The sequence below is a fragment of the Phaseolus vulgaris genome, chromosome 6, assembly GCF_000499845.2.
Source record: "Phaseolus vulgaris cultivar G19833 chromosome 6, P. vulgaris v2.0, whole genome shotgun sequence".
Taxonomy (NCBI): domain Eukaryota; kingdom Viridiplantae; phylum Streptophyta; class Magnoliopsida; order Fabales; family Fabaceae; genus Phaseolus; species Phaseolus vulgaris.
In genome coordinates, this window is record NC_023754.2 from 30379109 (window position 1) to 30398381 (window position 19273).

The 19273-nt window shown below is 37.7% G+C and overlaps 2 protein-coding genes across 2 annotated transcripts; one reads left to right on the forward strand and one right to left on the reverse strand.

Annotated features, from left to right (window-relative positions):
* The first annotated feature begins 2106 nt into the window (after window positions 1-2106).
* On the forward strand, window positions 2107-7141 carry LOC137832826 (actin-101-like). The gene is made up of 5 exons (XM_068641181.1): window positions 2107-2423; window positions 4991-5060; window positions 5191-5584; window positions 5931-6544; window positions 6669-7141. The coding sequence occupies exons 2-5, from the start codon at window positions 5001-5003 to the stop codon at window positions 6732-6734; spliced, it is 1134 nt and encodes a 377-aa protein (XP_068497282.1). The 5' UTR covers window positions 2107-2423; window positions 4991-5000; the 3' UTR covers window positions 6735-7141.
* Window positions 7142-16148: 9007 nt separating this feature from the next.
* LOC137833588 (uncharacterized) lies at window positions 16149-16721 on the reverse strand. The gene has a single exon (XM_068641929.1). The coding sequence runs from the start codon at window positions 16719-16721 to the stop codon at window positions 16149-16151; it is 573 nt and encodes a 190-aa protein (XP_068498030.1).
* Window positions 16722-19273: the final 2552 nt, after the last annotated feature.

Below are 19273 nucleotides of genomic sequence, written 5' to 3' on the forward strand. Positions count from 1 at the left end.
GTATAATTGATTTTTTTACTATAAAAAAAATAAAATTTATCCCTTCTCGATTTTTTTAGATGTTTTTATTGATCATGCCGATAAATCTACTAACACTTGTGAATAGTGTAATTTGATGTTGAAATTACAATATATAAATAAATACGAACACTATATTTCATAAACTGGTTTATAACTTTAAATTAAGATCTAAATTGTTTTGCAAGGTATTATCATAATCTATTATAACAAGTTTTTTAGAATTGGATAAAAAATAAACCACCGTAGGTGAATACCGATATTGACTAACATAATTAAGTAAGAAGAGTAAAAGAAATTTTGATTTTTTTGTTGGTTTTTTATCCTGTTCCCATATCAAAATCAATATATATTGAAGATAAAGTAGCAATAATCTCTTATCATTTAATTTAAGAGTCAATGGTCAAGTATAATTTTAATACAGTTTCATCCTTTAATCATTCTAGATATTTTTTTTTTTTTTAAATTATCAGAATTTCGAATTTTAATGCATACAATATTATCTTAATTGTGATGATTAACCCTAACAATCTTATCTCAGTCAATTTAAAAGTCAATTTAAAATTAAAATATCAATACTGTAAAAATAAAAAATTACTTAAAAAAGCTCTTATTCATTTAACCTTTAAATGGATAAATTTTCATAACATAATAATTAAAACTTGAAATTGATGAGATGTTTGATCTGAATTAGTGAGTTAACTGCTAATTATAATTGCGTGTTTATAATGAATTATTTTAATATTCAAATCCTGTAATTATCTATTCATTATGAATGGTAATTCTTACCTCTAGTAATTTTTGTTTTATTTTGCTTCTTGATAGTGTGTGACCAACTACTTGTGTTGGGTAAGAATAAAGAAGCATGTAGTTTGGTAGAGATAATGATTAGGAAGTGGAATACAAGCTTGGAATGATCAATCCATTTCTTCTTTTGATATTACTGTTGTTAATATAGGCAGGTTTAGGAAGTTTTAATACGTATGTTAATGTTTATATTAGCCGAGTCTACTTGTTGGTCTTGGATTGTATCTCAATTGAGTTTTTGTTATGCAAATTTGCTTAGCAAAAACAATTTACTCAATAAAACTAATGTATTTAGTGAAATACTAATCTAGTTCCCAAATTTATGAAATTAAAATATATAAATAAACATTTTGAAAAAAGAGAAATGGGGTGTAAAAATATAAAAGAATTCTATTGAGATAATTGAGAAAGTTTGACAAACATAATTTTTTCTCTAATTTTTCATAATCTTTTTGTTAGTTTACTTCGTTATTTTCGCGTATTATTATTAATTTATCTTTAATTAACATTAAATGTATCTAATTATCATGTATTAGTTTTAATTATATATATATATATATATATTCACAATTTTTTTTAATGATTTAATTTCTGTATTTAATGTTTTATATGATTGAAAAATCATAGTTTAAATCTTGAATATGTAATTCATTTTAAGTGTTCATATTTTTGTATCATAGATTAAATTACCTATTTATTAAATATATTTCTAGTGTTAATGTGAATTCACAGTAGATGAATTTACATTTAAGAAGAGAATTTAGAAGTTATTATAATCAATAATTAATTATATTAATTAATGCAATAATATATAAATAAAAATTTATGAATAAGGGTGATTAAGATACATTTCAAAATAAATGTTACGATTTATTAAATTAAAATTATGAGTAATGCAAATACATTTCATGAAAAGAATCAACTTTACAAGTATCTTAATTAATTTTAATTATTTTATTTTAACTATTTTATTGCATAAAAGATAATGCTAAAAATTTAATAAAAAAACAGATAAGACATATATATATATTTTAATATTTTAATGAAATTATATATAATATGAAACTAAATATTTCCAAATTAATAAAAAATATGTACTTAATTTTAAATATATTAAAATATGAAAAGTCTAATTTAAATCAATAAATGCGTACCATATATTTAAAGAAAAAGGAAATTTCCATATTCTAATAAGTTTTGAACAATAACAATTGTAAATTATTTAAAAAAAAGAGATTTTTGTAGTTCATAACTGTGTTTTTGATTTGATGATAGAAAGATAGTGAGTCCAATTTTTTTCTAACATTTTCCACAATATTTCAGCATTTGAGCATTTTTTTGTTTACTTCCCCTTTATTCGGGACAGGTTTATCCCGAAACCAAACGCACCCGGCATGGTCCAAGTTGAAAGTTGATTTCATTTGAGTTTCATTTCACAGTCATTTACCTCATTTACCTGTTTTCATTGAATATAAAACTTCTTCTCTCTCTGCGCTCGTTCGCGAGACTCTGACCCTGCTGCTGTTGTTACTGCTTCTGTTGGTGCTACACCACCACCGAACCAATTTCCCTGCAAACCACGCTTCCTTCTCAAAAAGGTGCGTTCCGATCACAATTTCCGCGTGTTTTCAAGTAATTTTTTTGTGTTTACATGCTCTTTTTTGTTACTGGATCCAAACATCACATCTGATGTATTTCCTGGATCGAAATTTTGTGCGGTTTCGTTTTCTGTTTCTGATCTGGATCTACTTCCTTGCTTCATCTTGTTGTGTGTGAGATGCTTACTCGCTTCAGTTTTTGCTTAATTTTGCCGTGAGATGTTTTCTGATGCATCAGTTTTTGCTTAATTTTGCTGTGAGAAGTTTTCTGATGCATCGGGTTGTTTATATGCGATTAATCGTTCATCATATTGGAAGATTATATTTTGCTTAGCTTGTTAATTATATATCCGTGTTTTGTTTTTATCGCGTCTAGTGGAAATGTTCAGGTGTGCAGTGCCGAGCTTGAGATCAAATTTTGGATGCCAAAATAATTAAAATTATAGTATAAGAATTCAATATATTTTGATGATAATATTATCTCTTATAATTGATTGTAAGCATATAATAACATTGTTTAAATATTGATTTTTTTAATTATACGTTTCTACTTTAATAATAATGCTATTAAGTTTTTCTGATCTTATGATTTTGTTCCCTTGTTTACTCTTCAATAAAAAAAAATTGGAAAATCTATGCAGCAAAAAATGATTTTTGAATGAATTTGAGGAAATAATATTTTCTAAATTAAAGAAAAAAATGTTCTAGAAAAAATGTGCACAAAAGCTCACAATAAGAATCCTCTAATTTGAGCCATATTGTATAACTTTTCTTAAATAAGGGGTTAAAACTAAAATCAGCTGGCCTTCATTTTATGTGTCTTATTTGTCCCTTTTATAGTTTTTTGTCACCTCGTCAATAAAACTGTTAATTTCATTTAATGTTCATGTGATATATTTATTGACCTAACAATAAAATATTATTGAAGGAAAAGGGAAGAAAACACAGGATGGAGATAGGTGATTTAAGTCCCTTTATACCATACTGAATATATTAAAGTTATAGAAAAAATGGGTTGAAAATGAAAAATAGAGTCTTATATTAGAAAAAAACAATTACTTAATTAAACGGGGGTAATGTTTAGAAACTGTCAATAAATCAACCATAAGAGGGGAAAAAATGGTTTTTCAAAATGGAAAGTGCATATAAGAGTGTGATCTTGTTCAGAACCACACTTATCCAATTTTCACCTATTTGTCCTGGCTTGGCCCTGAAAGAGTTTGTTGCCTTCTCAGGTAAATATGTAATGTAATGATATAATCCCTACCAATTAACTCCTGACCAGAAGAGGTACAAGAAATTCGGACCTATGTCCTGTTTGCAAAGCTAGCAGGCAGTCCATTATCCATACCTTTAGGGAATGCCCTCATACGAAGGCACTATTTATTGATGATATTATTAGATCGCCGGGATACTGTCTTTTTCCTGCCTTCTACGCACAAGTGGCTTGCTTCAGATCTCCTTTTGAACAACCATGCTCAGGAAAAATGTACTGTCCATTTTCGTGGAACTATAGATTTTAATTGGTAAAATAATCTGATGCGAAGTGGGAAATCAATTCAGTTATTTTGTTAAAAGTCCTGCAGTTTTTAAGACATTGAACCTATGCATAGTTTTTATCCTGTCCTTCGGAACCATCTTACTGATGATGATCCTCATTCCTTGTTTTCAACCGGGCTGGGTTAAGATTAATAGTGATGGTGTATTTTTCATCTGTTGGTCAGAGAGGTTCTTGAAGGGTTGTATTAAAAACCATCTCGGGGAGTATCTGGCTGGTTTCTCTATCGCTATTGGATCCCTTCCATTGCCCATGCTGAACTTTGGGTATTTTTACCTTGCAATAGAGATTGTGGTTTCAAGTTGCTTGCTGCATTTGGAATCTGATTTCCAGGTAGCTATTCACCTTCTCACCAAAGGTGCTCTTCCCTTCACCCGATCCTTCCTTTAGTTCAATCCGTCCTGAAATTGGCATCTCTAGTGGATTCTTCTTCCTGGAAACATGTTTGTAGAGAATGCTACAGTGCAGGGGATGCCTTTGTTAAACATGCCCTATCCATGCATATGGAAGCTAGAGTTAAAAAGTTGTCAATTAATAATATAAAAGGAAATAACTAAATATTACTTTTTTTTAATGATTAAAACTTTATAAGCTAGTTATTATTTTTCATATTCTTTCAATGATTTACATTCACTAATAATTGAGGAATAAATAATTAAAGAATATTTGAAGTAATTTTAGAAAACCTTCTTAGTAATAAATGGCATTGTAAATAATTTTTAATAATTATATACATATAAATGTTTTCTGAAAGATATATTTTGTGTGTGTTGCTCCTGATCTTTCGTGTCTATTGATGATTTTCTCTGCATATGCTTGGGATTACTTGTTTCCTTTCTGGTTTGAACAAAAATTGAAACCATTTTGACTAGTGGTTGATGTATTTTTACATAATTGAGCGATAATGAAAAGCCCTCTCTAGTAGCTCAAACTTTTGTTTGTTGCATATTCTTTTGTTTGTTTTTACCATTTCCCCCCTAAACAATATCTTTCCCGATCTTTGGTACAGGTTTTAAAAGATGGCTGATGCGGAGGACATTCAACCTCTTGTTGTTGATAATGGAACTGGAATGGTCAAGGTCAGAATATGTTTTGTACTGCCAATTGATTAGTGTTTCTTCTGCTATTTTAAAAATAGTTTGCTTTGTGCTTGCACAGTATTCCTTGCTATAACACTAATTATTTATATTTTCTCCAATGTTTTTGCAGGCTGGTTTTGCAGGTGATGATGCTCCTAGGGCTGTGTTCCCCAGTATTATTGGGCGACCGCGCCACACTGGTGTAATGGTTGGGATGGGTCAGAAGGATGCTTACGTGGGTGATGAAGCCCAATCAAAAAGGGGTATACTCACCTTGAAGTATCCTATAGAGCATGGCATAGTCAGCAACTGGGATGATATGGAGAAGATTTGGCATCACACATTTTACAATGAGCTTCGTGTTGCCCCTGAAGAACACCCTGTACTTCTTACTGAGGCACCACTTAATCCCAAAGCCAACAGAGAGAAGATGACCCAAATTATGTTTGAGACTTTTAATGTGCCTGCCATGTATGTTGCAATTCAGGCTGTCTTGTCTCTCTATGCCAGTGGACGTACTACAGGTTTGTTGCTGTGATTGATCTTTGATTTACTATTTACTATGCTGTTATCATGGGACTTCAATTGGATGCAATCAACTTATCATAATTGCTGTAAGTCGGTAAGTTCTGATTTGAGAATGAGACACTATCCAAGGTTATGTGTGGCACATAAGTTGGAAACTTTGGGAAGCCGCTTGATGTTCTCGTCAATTGATTTTGTTCATAGTTTTAGTTTAGTTAAATTATATACAGCAGCACTATTCCACATGTACAAGGGTGGGTGGGATATTTCTGCATTTCTACATTAATTACTTGTGACCCGCATTATTTCCTTATCCGTTTGTGTTACTATGTTTGTATTAATCAGGTATTGTGCTTGATTCTGGTGATGGTGTGAGTCACACGGTGCCTATATATGAAGGGTATGCTCTTCCTCATGCAATTCTTCGGTTAGACCTTGCTGGTCGTGATTTAACGGAGTACTTGGTGAAAATTCTTACCGAGAGAGGATACTCCTTCAGCACCTCTGCTGAAAAGGAAATTGTCCGTGATGTGAAGGAGAAATTGGCATATGTGGCCCTTGATTTTGAACAAGAAATGGAGACTACCAAGAGTAGTTCTGCTGTGGAGAAGAGCTATGAATTGCCTGATGGACAGGTCATTACAATAGGTTCTGAGAGATTCCGTTGCCCAGAAGTACTGTTCCAGCCTTCTCTAATTGGTATGGAAGCTACAGGAATTCATGAAACGACGTACAACTCCATCATGAAATGTGATGTCGATATTAGGAAGGATCTGTATGGGAACATTGTGCTTAGTGGAGGGTCTACCATGTTTCCTGGAATTGCTGATCGTATGAGCAAGGAAATTAGTGCTCTTGCACCAAGCAGCATGAAAATCAAGGTGGTTGCCCCTCCTGAGAGAAAGTATAGTGTCTGGATTGGTGGTTCTATCTTAGCATCACTTAGCACCTTCCAACAGGTTTGTACTGATGCTTTTCTCTACTCAACAGCACCCCTAACCCCTCCCCTTGTGTAATTATTACCAATAAAACTGATTATTTTATGTAAGTCATTGGGTTTTTACTTTTTTCTATTATATGCAGATGTGGATCTCTAAGGGAGAATATGATGAATCAGGACCAGCTATCGTTCATCGGAAGTGCTTCTAAGTTGGGTCAAGTTGAGCTGAATGGTTATCAAGTTCTGCATGCTCCTGGTCCTGTGTCATATTTCAGTCAAGTTTGGTTGAATTATTTGATATTTCATGCTTTTAGGTTTTTAATAGATATATCTAGTTTAATGAATGGATGGATTTGTAAGTTGAGTATGTAATATGTCTCTCCGTTAGGTTCTTGAAGCCAGACTTTTTATGCAATTGGCGGATGGTATTGGAACTCTCTAGGTTCTGCTTGGTTTGATATTCCTTTTATTCGTTTTTCATGTTGTGGCCAAGAATTAGGTACCTCGGTTTAGGAGGACGACAAGTTTAAGGATATTTTCTCCCAAGGGGGTTTTTGAGTCAGTTTCTGTTGATATTAATTATATATGCCTAATTGGTTCTTGTTTGCAGTAAGAATGTTTTTATTGTGAGTTGAGGTGATTAATCGTTTATACAACATTTGTTTAAATTAAATGAAATATATTTGTATGCGCCTGTGGCATATATTTGAACAGGAATTGAGGTTCACGAGGAACAAAAGGTGGACCTACCTTAGTATCATGATGGTGTTCAAGCACGATCCATCAACCAAACCTTAATGGTACTCAATCCTGATGACAAGTGTACTTCTTTACATTCTTTTCAAATTTGATGTATATTTTCGTCTAGTAGCATCTGCTCTTGAGATTTGCTTATTTCTAATCACTTTCATTTTTCTTTGGTTCTCGTCGAAATGGGATTAGTCAGACAGGGCGAGGATCATCCTTAACCTAATTAGACTGAGTGGGAAATATAGTACTTATGATATTTATAAAGGGACTGGAAATGCAAAATCAATGGATGTTTACTTACTTTCTCCATAAAGAATATATATGTATATATAATAACGTGAAATAAATGAAAAGCTTACATTGTTTTGTTGGGGAAATGGATTTGGAGGTTGGGTTTTTCCAAAGGTTGTCTGTGGAAGGAGGTGGTAGAATCTAAGTGCGGGGTTGGAGAAAGTTGAAAGGGCCAAGTTCAAAAACGATGGGGTGCCTTTGGTGACGGGAACTAAAGGCGATTTGGTTAACATGTGTATCATATGGGTGAGATTTGATGTCATATATGAAATCTTCACTTTGGCTCAATTGAAGGCTTGGTCATGGGTAACTTCTAAAATACCTTATGCTTCTCCTTTTTTGACTGGTGTCTTGCTCTTTTATCGTTTAAAATCGATTTAATTGGCATGACCCGGTTTAGGGTGATAGGTATCTCTATTTCGATGGTTGTTAGTTTTTGTGGACTGTTGGGTTGGTGGATAAGGGTTGTTGTTATTTTTGCCCCTTGTTTTGGTTGCAGTGAGTTTGTATTCGATTTGTTTTGAAAAAATGATGTAATGTGTAATGTCAGTATTGGATGTATGAAAATAATTCGTGACTATATATCATAGTAAAAAACTAGAGAACTAAGAAATGGTTTGCTTCTTAAACTTAGCATGTGGATCATATGGGTGGGATTTGATGTCACATCTGATGGATCTCTTCTTTGAATTCCTTTACTTAGCAATAAAATGTTTAAGCAACTATAATACATTCTAGGAGCTTTTGAAGCTTATGTATGTATAAATTACTTATTTTCAATGGATTGGCTAATTGAAGAGAATTAATTACACGACCGATCACCAATATTCCTTGGAAGTGATAACATTGAGCAAATGAAAGAGCTTTATGCATCATGATGATGCATGAATATTGTCTTTGAATCTCGCCATGTCTTTAATGTGTAAACATATTTGTTATTGGGCTCTTGAAAGTTAAGTGGATATCACAACATTGTTTCGTACAACCTTTTGTTTATTCGAAAAAGTTAAAAAAAAAAAAAGAAACGGGTTAAAAGTTTTTTTTTTCCTTTAATAAGAGCCTCATTAAGTTTTGAATATAAAATGATGTAATGTGTTACTAGAATCCACAAGGTGGAAAACTAGATTTTTTTTCCAACTACTACACATGTGTATAAAAAATTTCCCGAGAGATCACACTGTTTTTCTTATTTAGGTGAATAACACTGATGATTGTGCAAAGGTCAGAAAGAATGGTTTCCGAAAATTAAGATTAAAAATATTTTTATATTTTTATTTTAGTTTATAATTAAAAATATTACTATATTATTATAAAGAGGTGTAAAGGGTATGGTAATTACTATTTCTGGTGTAAAAAAAAGTTTTCCATAAAAAAAGTAAACCCTTCTTTATAAAGAAAGTGTTGGAAAGAAGCGTAGCAATACCATATATAGATAATCTACCATCTCAAAATACTTCTCTAAAGAATATTCTATCCCAAATTTTCACAAGTGGGAGATCACTTGATGATCTTCTAGAAGAAATTAAAGTAAACCACGTGCTAAAACATGATGAGATATAAAGACAAATCTCATAACAAAATTTATGCGTACACTGCACCGTCTAATGTTCCATCTTCTAGTGGTATTTCTAGAAAAGGACCATATCTAATACATCTTATAATGTTCCATCTTCTATTGGTATTATAGAAAGGGGCCATAGAGGTTATTAACAAAAAAAAAATATACCCAAATGCTAGTGAAACTCAATGTCATTCTTGAAACTTATCGCTATCCACACCTACACATTTTTTTGGTAGAAGCAATTAACAAAATTTACTATTTACCATCAATAAAAAACAAATCCCTATAGATTATGGAAAGACAGAAAGTTCAACCTATCTTATTTTCAGGACATATAAAAGAAGTTGACAATATCAAAAGACTATAATATTCACTAGACGGTTCAACAGAAGAATGAGATCCTGTTTTTTCAAACAGTTGGGATCTTCCACAATAAACTTAATAATTATAAATTTTTCATCGGTTGTGTACCTGTTGTGGAGAGATGGGACCCAAGCACGGTCGGTTGACGTAGTGTAATTGTTGACGTGTCGATCTTCTTCTCCTTCGGTCGGTCGTTCCTTCTGGGTGTCTCCTTCAGTCGGTCGCTCCTTCTTGGTGTCTCCTTCGGTCGGGCGGGGGAGGGTACATGCGAAGGCACTCCGACGCTCAAGTGAGTATGAGATTCTAAGTGTGGTTTAGTGAGTGAGTGAAAACGTACCTTTCTCTGGCTTGAGCACGGTATTTATAGGATTACCTAATGGGCTTTCTACCCCTTTGGGCTCAGGGTGGTTATGGATAGGTCTTTGCCAGTCGTGCTCCAGAATACCCGGGGAATATATCTTTAAATGCGTATTCCTTATTCTTCGAAGGTGTATCTTAACCACCTTATCTTGTTACATAAATATCAATATATCTTTAAATGCGTATTCCTTATTCTTCGGAGGTGTATCTTAACCACCTTATCTTGTTACATAAATATCAATATATCTTTAAATGCGTATTCCTTATTCTTCATAAGTGTATCTTAACCACCTTATCTTGTTACATAAATATCCTTACATTTATTATGCGTTCGGTCGGTCGGCCGCGTGCGTTCGTCCGGTGCCTATCGGTACACTTGCCCCTTAGGCTCGAGGGGAATAAAAGCCGAAGAGTCGTAATGATTGTTGTGCATTTCGATGTGTCAGGCATTAAATGTAACGGAATGACGGGACGAGCTCTTTTGGTCGGATGGGACAGAGATCGATCCAACGGTGGAGATCGAGTGACGGTTCGACTTCCGACTGGCTGAGGTCGTAGGATGAATGTGCATCTGACGGTTGAGGGAAGAAGAGGAATGTTATAAATAGCGTTCGCATTTATTGACGGCCGGTTTGGAGATTGCTTCCCACCTACTCTCCACCATCCCTACAACGAAGTTGATGGTGGAGACTTCAGAACTGCAAAGTCGGGTGCTCGTGGCGAGCCGAACGGTGATCGAGGAACTTGAAGAAGGAAGTGACGGAAGCAAACCAAGCTTCAAAGGCATCGGCCGGGATGGTCGAGAAGCTAAAAGGCCAACTGGAGGAGGAGCGGGCAGCCGTAAGGGCGTGTGAAGAGCAAAAAAGAGGGTTTGAGGTACAATTGAAGGATGGGGCCGACCGGGAGGAGGCCCTCAAAGCTTAAGTGAAAAAATGCCAAGACTTTATGCTCCGCATAAGTGAAGAGTACTTCCGGCTGGGTCTTCAACAGGCGGCTTTATGCTCCGATCACGTTAAAGTAATGATAATTCTGATGCCGAACGAGGCATAAATAATTCTGATTACGTTAAAGTAATGATAATTCTGATGCCGAACGAGGCATAAATAATTCTGATTACGTTAAAGTAATGATTCTGATGCCGAACGAGGCATAAATAATTCTGATTACGTTAAAGTAGTAATAATTCTGATGCCGAACGAGGCATAAATAATTCTGATTACGTTAAAGTAATGATTCTGATGCCGAATGAGGCATAAATAATTCTGATTACGTTAAAGTAATGATTCTGATGTCGAACGAGGCATAAATAATTCCGATTACGTTAATGATAATTCCGATGCCGAACGAGGCATAAATAATTCTGATTACGTTAAAGTAATGATAATTCTGATGCCGAACGAGGCATAAATAATTCTGATTACGTTAAAGTAATGATTCTGATGCCGAACAAGGCATAAATAATTCCGATTACGTTAAAGTAGTAATAATTCTGATGCCGAACGAGGCATAAATAATTCTGATTACGTTAATGATAATTCTGATGCCGAACGAGGCATAAATAATTCTGATTACGTTAAAGTAATGATAATTCTGATGCCGAATGAGGCATAAATAATTTCGATTACGTTAAAGTAATGATAATTCTGATGCCGAACGAGGCATAAATAATTCCGATTACGTTAAAATAGTAATAATTCTGATGCCGAACGAGGCATAAATAATTCCGATTACGTTAAAATAGTAATAATTCTGATGCCGAACGAGGCATAAATAAGAGTAATAAAAGGAATAGGAGACTTGGATTTTAATTTATAGTGCCTCGTTAAAACCTTCTCGGTCGTAAACCTTCCTTAGGGAAAAGCCGACCGAGCGAGGAAAGAGTACACTTTGATTAAGTTCAACTGTAATAAAATTTGAGATGTGTGACATGCCACGTTCTTGGTATGTCCTTCCCAGATAAATGTTCTATGTAATAGGCTCCACCAGTTGTTGTGTCTGCTATGCGGAATGGCCCTTCCCAATTGCTAGAAAACTTGCCACCTTCCTTTCGGGCGTCACCTCGCATTCGCCATACTAAGTCACCTTTGTGGAACTGTCTTGGTTTAACTTTGGAGTTGTACCGTCTGGCTGCCCTGATTTTGCATGCTTCTTCGTGAATTTTACACTTGTCCCAAAGTTCGTTGATAAGATCTAGGCCAACAAAGAGACTTTCCTCGTTCAGGTCAAGATCAAGGGTTTGTCGGCGGAGGGAAGGTTCTCCAATTTCGACGGGGATCATGGCTTCGGTGCCATATGTTAGGCTGTACGACGTTTCTTGTGTGGTCGTTTGGGGGGTACAGCGATATGCCCATAATACTTCTAAGAGTTCTTCGGTCCAGTTACCTTTGGCTGGGCCAAGACGTTTCCTCAACTCGTTCAGAATGACTTTGTTGGCGGCTTCTACTTGGCCGTTTGTTTGCGGATGTTCAACCGAGCTGGCAATATGTTTGATGTGGAGCTTCGCGTAAAATTCGGCTAAGGTGCGGTCGGTAAATTGTCGGCCGTTATCAGTGATGATGATCTGAGGAAGGCCGAAACGACAAACAATATTTTTCCATACAAAAATTTGAACGTTGCGAGCGGTGATTGTGGTTAGAGGTTCAGCTTCAATCCACTTGGTGAAGTAGTCTATGCCGACCAGTAAGAATTTACATTGGCCTTTGCCGGGGGCGAAAGGGCCAATAATGTCCATACCCCATTGAATGAACGGCCAGGGTGAGAGCATATAATGGAGTTCCTCTGGTTTTTGGTGAGACAGAGTACCGAATTCTTGACATTTAAGGCATTTGCGGATGAAGTTGGTACAATCACCTTGGACGGTTGGCCAATAGTAGCCGGCTCGGAGTACTTTAGCGGCCATTGTTCGCGCACCAGAATGAGTACCACATATTCCTTCGTGCAATTCCTGGATGACATAAGAGGCCTGATCGGGTGTTAAACATTTGAGGAGTGGTCTGGTATATCCACGACGATAGAGATCGTCACCTATTAGGATGAACCAGGCAGTTTTCTGCTTCATGGTTTTCTCAGAACTGGGACTACACGTACCATTAAGCAGATATTCTTTGATGGGGGTGATCCAGGTGGATTCTGATTCGATCATTAGACATTATTGTAGATCGATGCTCGGCCGTGCCAGCGTGACATGGATTACTGACTGGTGTACTCATTTTCTTTTTGTGGTTGCTAGCCGGGATAAGGCATCCGCGCGAGTGTTGTGATCGCGGCGGACGTGTTGCAAAGATATTGCTGAGAATGTATCCATCAATTGTTTGACGAAGTGGTAGTACTGCTGCAACAAGCTTTCCCGTACTTCGTACTCGTCATTGAGCTGTCTGATGACGAGTTTGGAATCGCTTTTACAAATTAGTCTAGTGATTTCCAATTCTTGGGCTAAGTGTAAGCCGGCTATAAGGGCTTCGTACTCAGCTTGGTTGTTGGAAGTCTTGAATTCAAATTTCAAAGCTTGTTCAATAACAATCTCGCCGGGTCCTTCCAACACAACTCCCGCGCCGCACGACCGTTCATTGGAGGAGCCGTCAACGTGCAAAATCCAAGATGGATGGTCGTCCTTAGCCAAACATGGGGTGAGTTCGGCTGCGAAGTCAGCAAGGGCTTGCAACTTGATGGCTCCTCTTGGCTAGTACTGTATATGGAATTCTGATAATTCTATTGCCCAGCTAATCATTCGTCCGGCTAAGTCTGGTTTGGCCAGAATCTTCATGATAGGATAGTTTGTCTGAACAATGATGCGATGGTTTTGAAAATACATGCGCATTCGTCGGGCTGTAATGATTAGAGCCATGGCTACCTTTTCGATTATCTGGTACCGAACCTCAGCGTCGTGGAGGGCGCGGCTGATGAAATAAACTGGACGTTCTTCGGAATTAATTTCTTGGACTATGACTGAACTAATAGCTTCGTTTGAAACAGCTAGGTAGACTATGATCGGCTCTCGGGCATCTGGTTTCTGGATGACCGGTGGGGAGGACAAAAATGTTTTTAATTGGAGGAAGATTTCTTCACATTCGGGCGTCCATTCGAAGTGAGATGCTTTTTTCAATAATCGGGCTATGGGTCTTGTCCTTTTTGCGAGTTTAGGGACAAACCTGGACAGAGCGGTGAGCCGCCCAATGAGTCTTTGAATTTCATTAATGGAACTGGGGCTCCTCATTTCGGAAATGGCTTGACATTTCTCTGGATTAGCTTCTATGCCACGGTGGGTAAGCATAAAGCCTAAGAACTTTCCTCCCTCGACGCCGAACGCGCATTTGTCAGGATTGAGTCGCATTCGGTGTTGACGAAGAGCTTGGAAAACTTCTTTTAGGTCGGCGACATGTTGTTTACATGAGTCGGATTTGACAACAATGTCATCAACATAGACTTCAACGTTCCTGCCGATCATGTCATGGAATACATGGTCCATTAGTCTTTGATAAGTGGCCCCGGCATTTTTGAGTCCGAAGGGCATAACTTCATAGTATAAATTATCGGAATCAGTCATGAAGGCTGTCTTCTTTCGGTCGGCCGGGTGCATTTGGATTTGATTATAACCTGAGTAGGCATCAAGGAAGCTGAGGATGTGATGTCCGACCGCCCCATCAACAAGACGATCAATGGTAGGCAGAGGGTAAGAGTCTTTTGGGCATGCCTTATTGAGGTCCGTGTAGTCAACGCACATTCGCCATTTTCCTCGCTTTCTTTACCATAACCACGTTGGCTAGCCATGTGGTGTAGCGGGCTTTCCGAATGAATCCAGCTTGTAACAATTTATCGGCTTCGTCACGTGCGGCTTGGCGTCCTTCTTCGCCTAGATGTCTTTTCTTTTGGGCTATTGGCCTAGCTTCTTTATACAGTGATAATCGGTGAGTGATTACCTGTGGGTCTACGCCAGGCATGTCAGCGGCCGTCCATGCGAACAGGTCGGCATTTTTAACAAGTGTCGTGCCAATGGCCATTCGGTCGTCCGACTTTAGTGAAGTGCCGATATGTGTAGCGTGGCGATCATCACGAAGGGGGAACAGATGCAAGTCTTCTCCTGCCTCCATACGGGGATCGTCCATACGAGGGTCGAGATCAACAAGGGCTATCATTTGTCGACGGGACATGCGTCGTCCGGAATGTCGGGTCGGGGATCGTCCTCTTTTTTGCGAGAGTCGGTCGTCCGGATTGGTTGTGTAGAGCCGTCGAGTTGGCTCATTTTTCAAACTTGCGACATAACATTCTCTAGCGGTTTTTTGATCGACATGGATTGTTGCAATGTCGTTATTTGCCGAAGGGAATTTCATGGCTAAGTGCGGGGTGGAAACAATGGCTTTTAACCTGTTGATGGACGGACGACCGAGCAAGATGTTGTAGGAAGTCTGGGCGTTAACCAAAAGATATCGTACGTTTATTGTTTTGTGGAGACCATCTTCTTCACCAAAGGTTGTATATAAGTCTATATACCCCTTAGTGTCGACCCGTTCGCCTGAGAACCCTACGATTTGTTCGTTATAGGGTTGAATGTCTGCTTCTAGGATGCGCATTTTCTTGAAGATTTCCCAGTATAATATGTCGACCGAGCTTCCTTGGTCTACCAAAGTCTTGGCAATTGCGAACTTGTCAATTTCCACGGTGATTACCATAGGGTCGTCCTGGGTTGGATCTATGGCTGTGAAGTCGTCGTCAGTGAAAGTAATCGGAGGTATCTGTGGACGCCTCCTCGTAGTGGCATGAGCGGACTGGATGTCCCGAAGATGTTTCTTTCGGGCGGAATTTGAGCACCCGCCACCGGCAAAGCCTCCGGCTATATAATTTGCTTCGTGGCTCGGTTTGCCCAGGGTAACGGGTCCAGCAATCATGTTGATGACTTCGCGAACTCGTTGGCGTGGGCGGGCGTTTCGGTCGGGACTTGTGCTGCGGGCGCGTGTACACCGAACGGGGCTTTCACTACGTTTCCGCTAAGCTTGGCTATGGTCAGTTAGGCGTTTGTAATCGTTATGGTATGACCGGTCGGCACCACGGGATGGACGGTCGGTACTCCGTGGTGGGGATCTTGAATTCCTTGTCCTCTTGACGAATTAGCGCAAATGGCCAGCCTGGATGAGCTCTTCGATTTTGTCCTTCAACGCCTGACATCCTTCGGTTGTGTGGACGAAGTTTCGATGGTATTGACAATGCTTAGCGGTATCTGCGTTCGGTGGCGTTTGATATCGCTTCAGTGTCGGGATTAAGTCCGTTTGTAGTGCTTCATCTAGGGCTCGTCCCCGCGGAACAGTTAAAGGGGTGTAACTGTTGAATCTGGGCATACGGCCTCCTTTATTCCAATCGGGCCTCTGAGTGGTTCGGACGTCCGTTCGGCTTCGATTTCTCTTTCCTTACTCGGGATTTGATCTTTGAGGACTCCGGATCCGACAGCCTTGAACCGTTGGTGATAGTCGATGTGTTCTTCGATTTGCATGAATTTGGTTGCTCGAGTGCGGAGATCTTCCATGTCTTGAGGTGGTTTCTTGATGAGACTGTCGGCAAAACGACCCGGCCGGATGGCCGAGACCAAATGGTGTAATGCAACGTCCTGTTTGAGTCCTCGGATATTCATACATGCTTTGTTGAACCTGTCTAAAAAGGTTCTAAGAGGTTCACCTTTCTCTTGTTGCACCAATAGGAGAGACATGGAAGACATATGATGTGGTCGGCTGGTGGCATGTTGGGTAGAAAATTTTGCGGCTAGGACGTCAAAGTCATCGATGGAGTTCGGAGGCAGCTCTGTAAACCAAGTAAGAGGTTCTCCTTGTAGTGACGTTGGGAAAACTTGACACCACACATTGTTATCTTTGGTGTACAAGGTCATCTGTGTTTTATAAACATTTAAATGCTCATCTTGGTCGGTCGAGCCGTCATAGAGTTTTATGCTGAGACCCCTCCATTTGTCAGGAAGTGGAGTAGCGATAATTTTCGTCTGTAAAAGGATGAGCCCTTTTACTTGACTTTCTTTCGATTGTTTCAGCTCTGGAAGCAGGATTGGTTTCGGCCAGCGTAGGTATGCGAGAGGCGGTTCGGTCGGCTGCATGGGATTGTCCTTCTCGTTCAGGATTATCGACCTGTCGCTGGAGTCGCGCGTTCTGCTCTCTCAATAAGGCAATTTCTTCCTCTTGGCGATGTCTATCCTCTTCGTGTTGACGACGATCGTCCATCCCCTTTTGTCGCAGTTCCTCCATCTGAGTTTGGAGGGTTTGAATCATGGTCATCTGTTCTGCCATGGCGTCGTTGTTGTTCCTTGTTGCAACCATTATAGCTTTAAAAATTGAAACTTTGCCTCGGCCCCACGGTGGGCGCCAATGTTCCAACCTCAAGTCGTTGGGCAGCATCGCTAGGGTCAATCACCGCATTCGAGGTATTGTCCGCTTTGGAGATCGGTGCTCCGTCACGGTTTTGTCCTTAAAAGGCGCCTCGAAGGGTGAAGGGAGGAGGGAGTATATAAACTGCCCTTGGCCTCGATTTCTGAGCGATGTGGGACTGTATTGGCATACGGGAACAAGCCCCCCAATCGAGGTCTAAGGGGAGTGGATCCCCCTAGTTGAGGGGCGAAGGAGCCTCTCGGGCCCCACGGTGGGCGCCAATTGTACATGTTGTGGAGAGATGGGACCCAGGCACGGTCGGTTGACATAGTGTAATTGTTGACGTGTCGATCTTCTTCTCCTTCGGTCGGTCGTTCCTTCTGGGTGTCTCCTTCAGTCGGTCGCTCCTTCTTGGTGTCTCCTTCGGTCGGGCGGGGAAGGGTACCTGCGAAGGCACTCCGACGCTCAAGTGAGTATGAGATTCTAAGTGTGGTTTAGTGAGTGAGTGAGAACGTACCTTTCTCTGGCTTGAGCACGGTATTTATAGGATTACCTAATAAGCTTTCTACCCCTTTGGGCTCAGGGTGGTTATGGATAGGTCTTTGCCAGTCGTGCTCCAGAATATCCGGGGAATATATCTTTAAATGCGTATTCCTTATTCTTCGAAGGTGTATCTCAACCACCTTATCTTGTTACATAAATATCAATATATCTTTAAATGCGTATTCCTTATTCTTCAGAGGTGTATCCCACCTTATCTTGTTACATAAATATCAATATATCTTTAAATGCGTATTCCTTATTCTTCAGATGTGTATCTTAACCACCTTATCTTGTTACATAAATATCCTTACATTTATTATGCGTTCGGTCGGTCGGCCGCGTGCGTTCGTCCGGTGCCTAGTTGAGTGATGATTCCTTGTTTGAAAATTTAGAGTTCTATAACAGAAAGAATTGATTTAATATCTCTATTTAGATTTCAATTTACGATTTGATTCAGGAGTTTTATTGCTTGAATGAACTATTAAAATAATGATGCTTTGTGCATACAATGAATATAATCATTTAATTTGACACTAAGTAGTATATAGAGAAAGTCAAAATTTAATATTTTATATTCATTTTTTTATCTTTAAATACCATTAAATAACTAGTATATTTGCTTAAACCCTTAGATATATACTATGTGGAAATAAAACTTAGACTTTATGGTGCATTAATGACATTTAATATCTATAGCTTGCAACTATTACATATATATGAATACTCTCTAAAGAGGAAAAGGTAACAACAGTGTCCACTGTCTAAACACATAACTAAGACAGGGCATGAGATAAGTCAGAAAACCAAACTTTCGAAATTTAGTTTTGTCTCTGTAACATGCTATAATGCCTTTTAGTGACAGTGATGACTAAGATTCCATCAACATCTTTCAAACTGCAAAAGTATCTTTCAAACCTATTTCATTCTTCACCAATTAATGGAATTATCAAACTCCACTAACTCCACCCTCTTCTGCACTTTTTGTCTTAGTCTTTCTCCTCTATTGTTTCTTCATTCATGTGAATCAAATCTATGTGCTTAACATTCAAATTGCTATTTGCTTCTTACACAATTCATTTTTATTAGCTTTCATACCACTACTTTCACTACTATAAAAAAATATTAAAAAAATCAATATTAAAAATAATAAAAACTAATTTATATATCAGTATTTTTTTTAGTTTATAAAATAATATTTAATATAGTTGATATATTTAATATTTTCTTGTATTGTCTTGATTTAAATCTATAAAATTTATTTATTTTAAATTAAAAATATTTTTTTCTTCAATTTTTTATTATTTAATATATTTATTTAGTTCATATATTATTTTTAAGATATTTTATATTAAAGTGGCGAATCTTAAAATATTATAGTGGGAACTCTTATAAATTTATTAATTATATTTAATTGGACTCTTTATACTAGGCATCCACAATATATTTCATATAGCTATAATTATATTTAATAATGTTATAAAAAAATAGTGTGAAATTTCAACAAACATTATATTAGTATCAA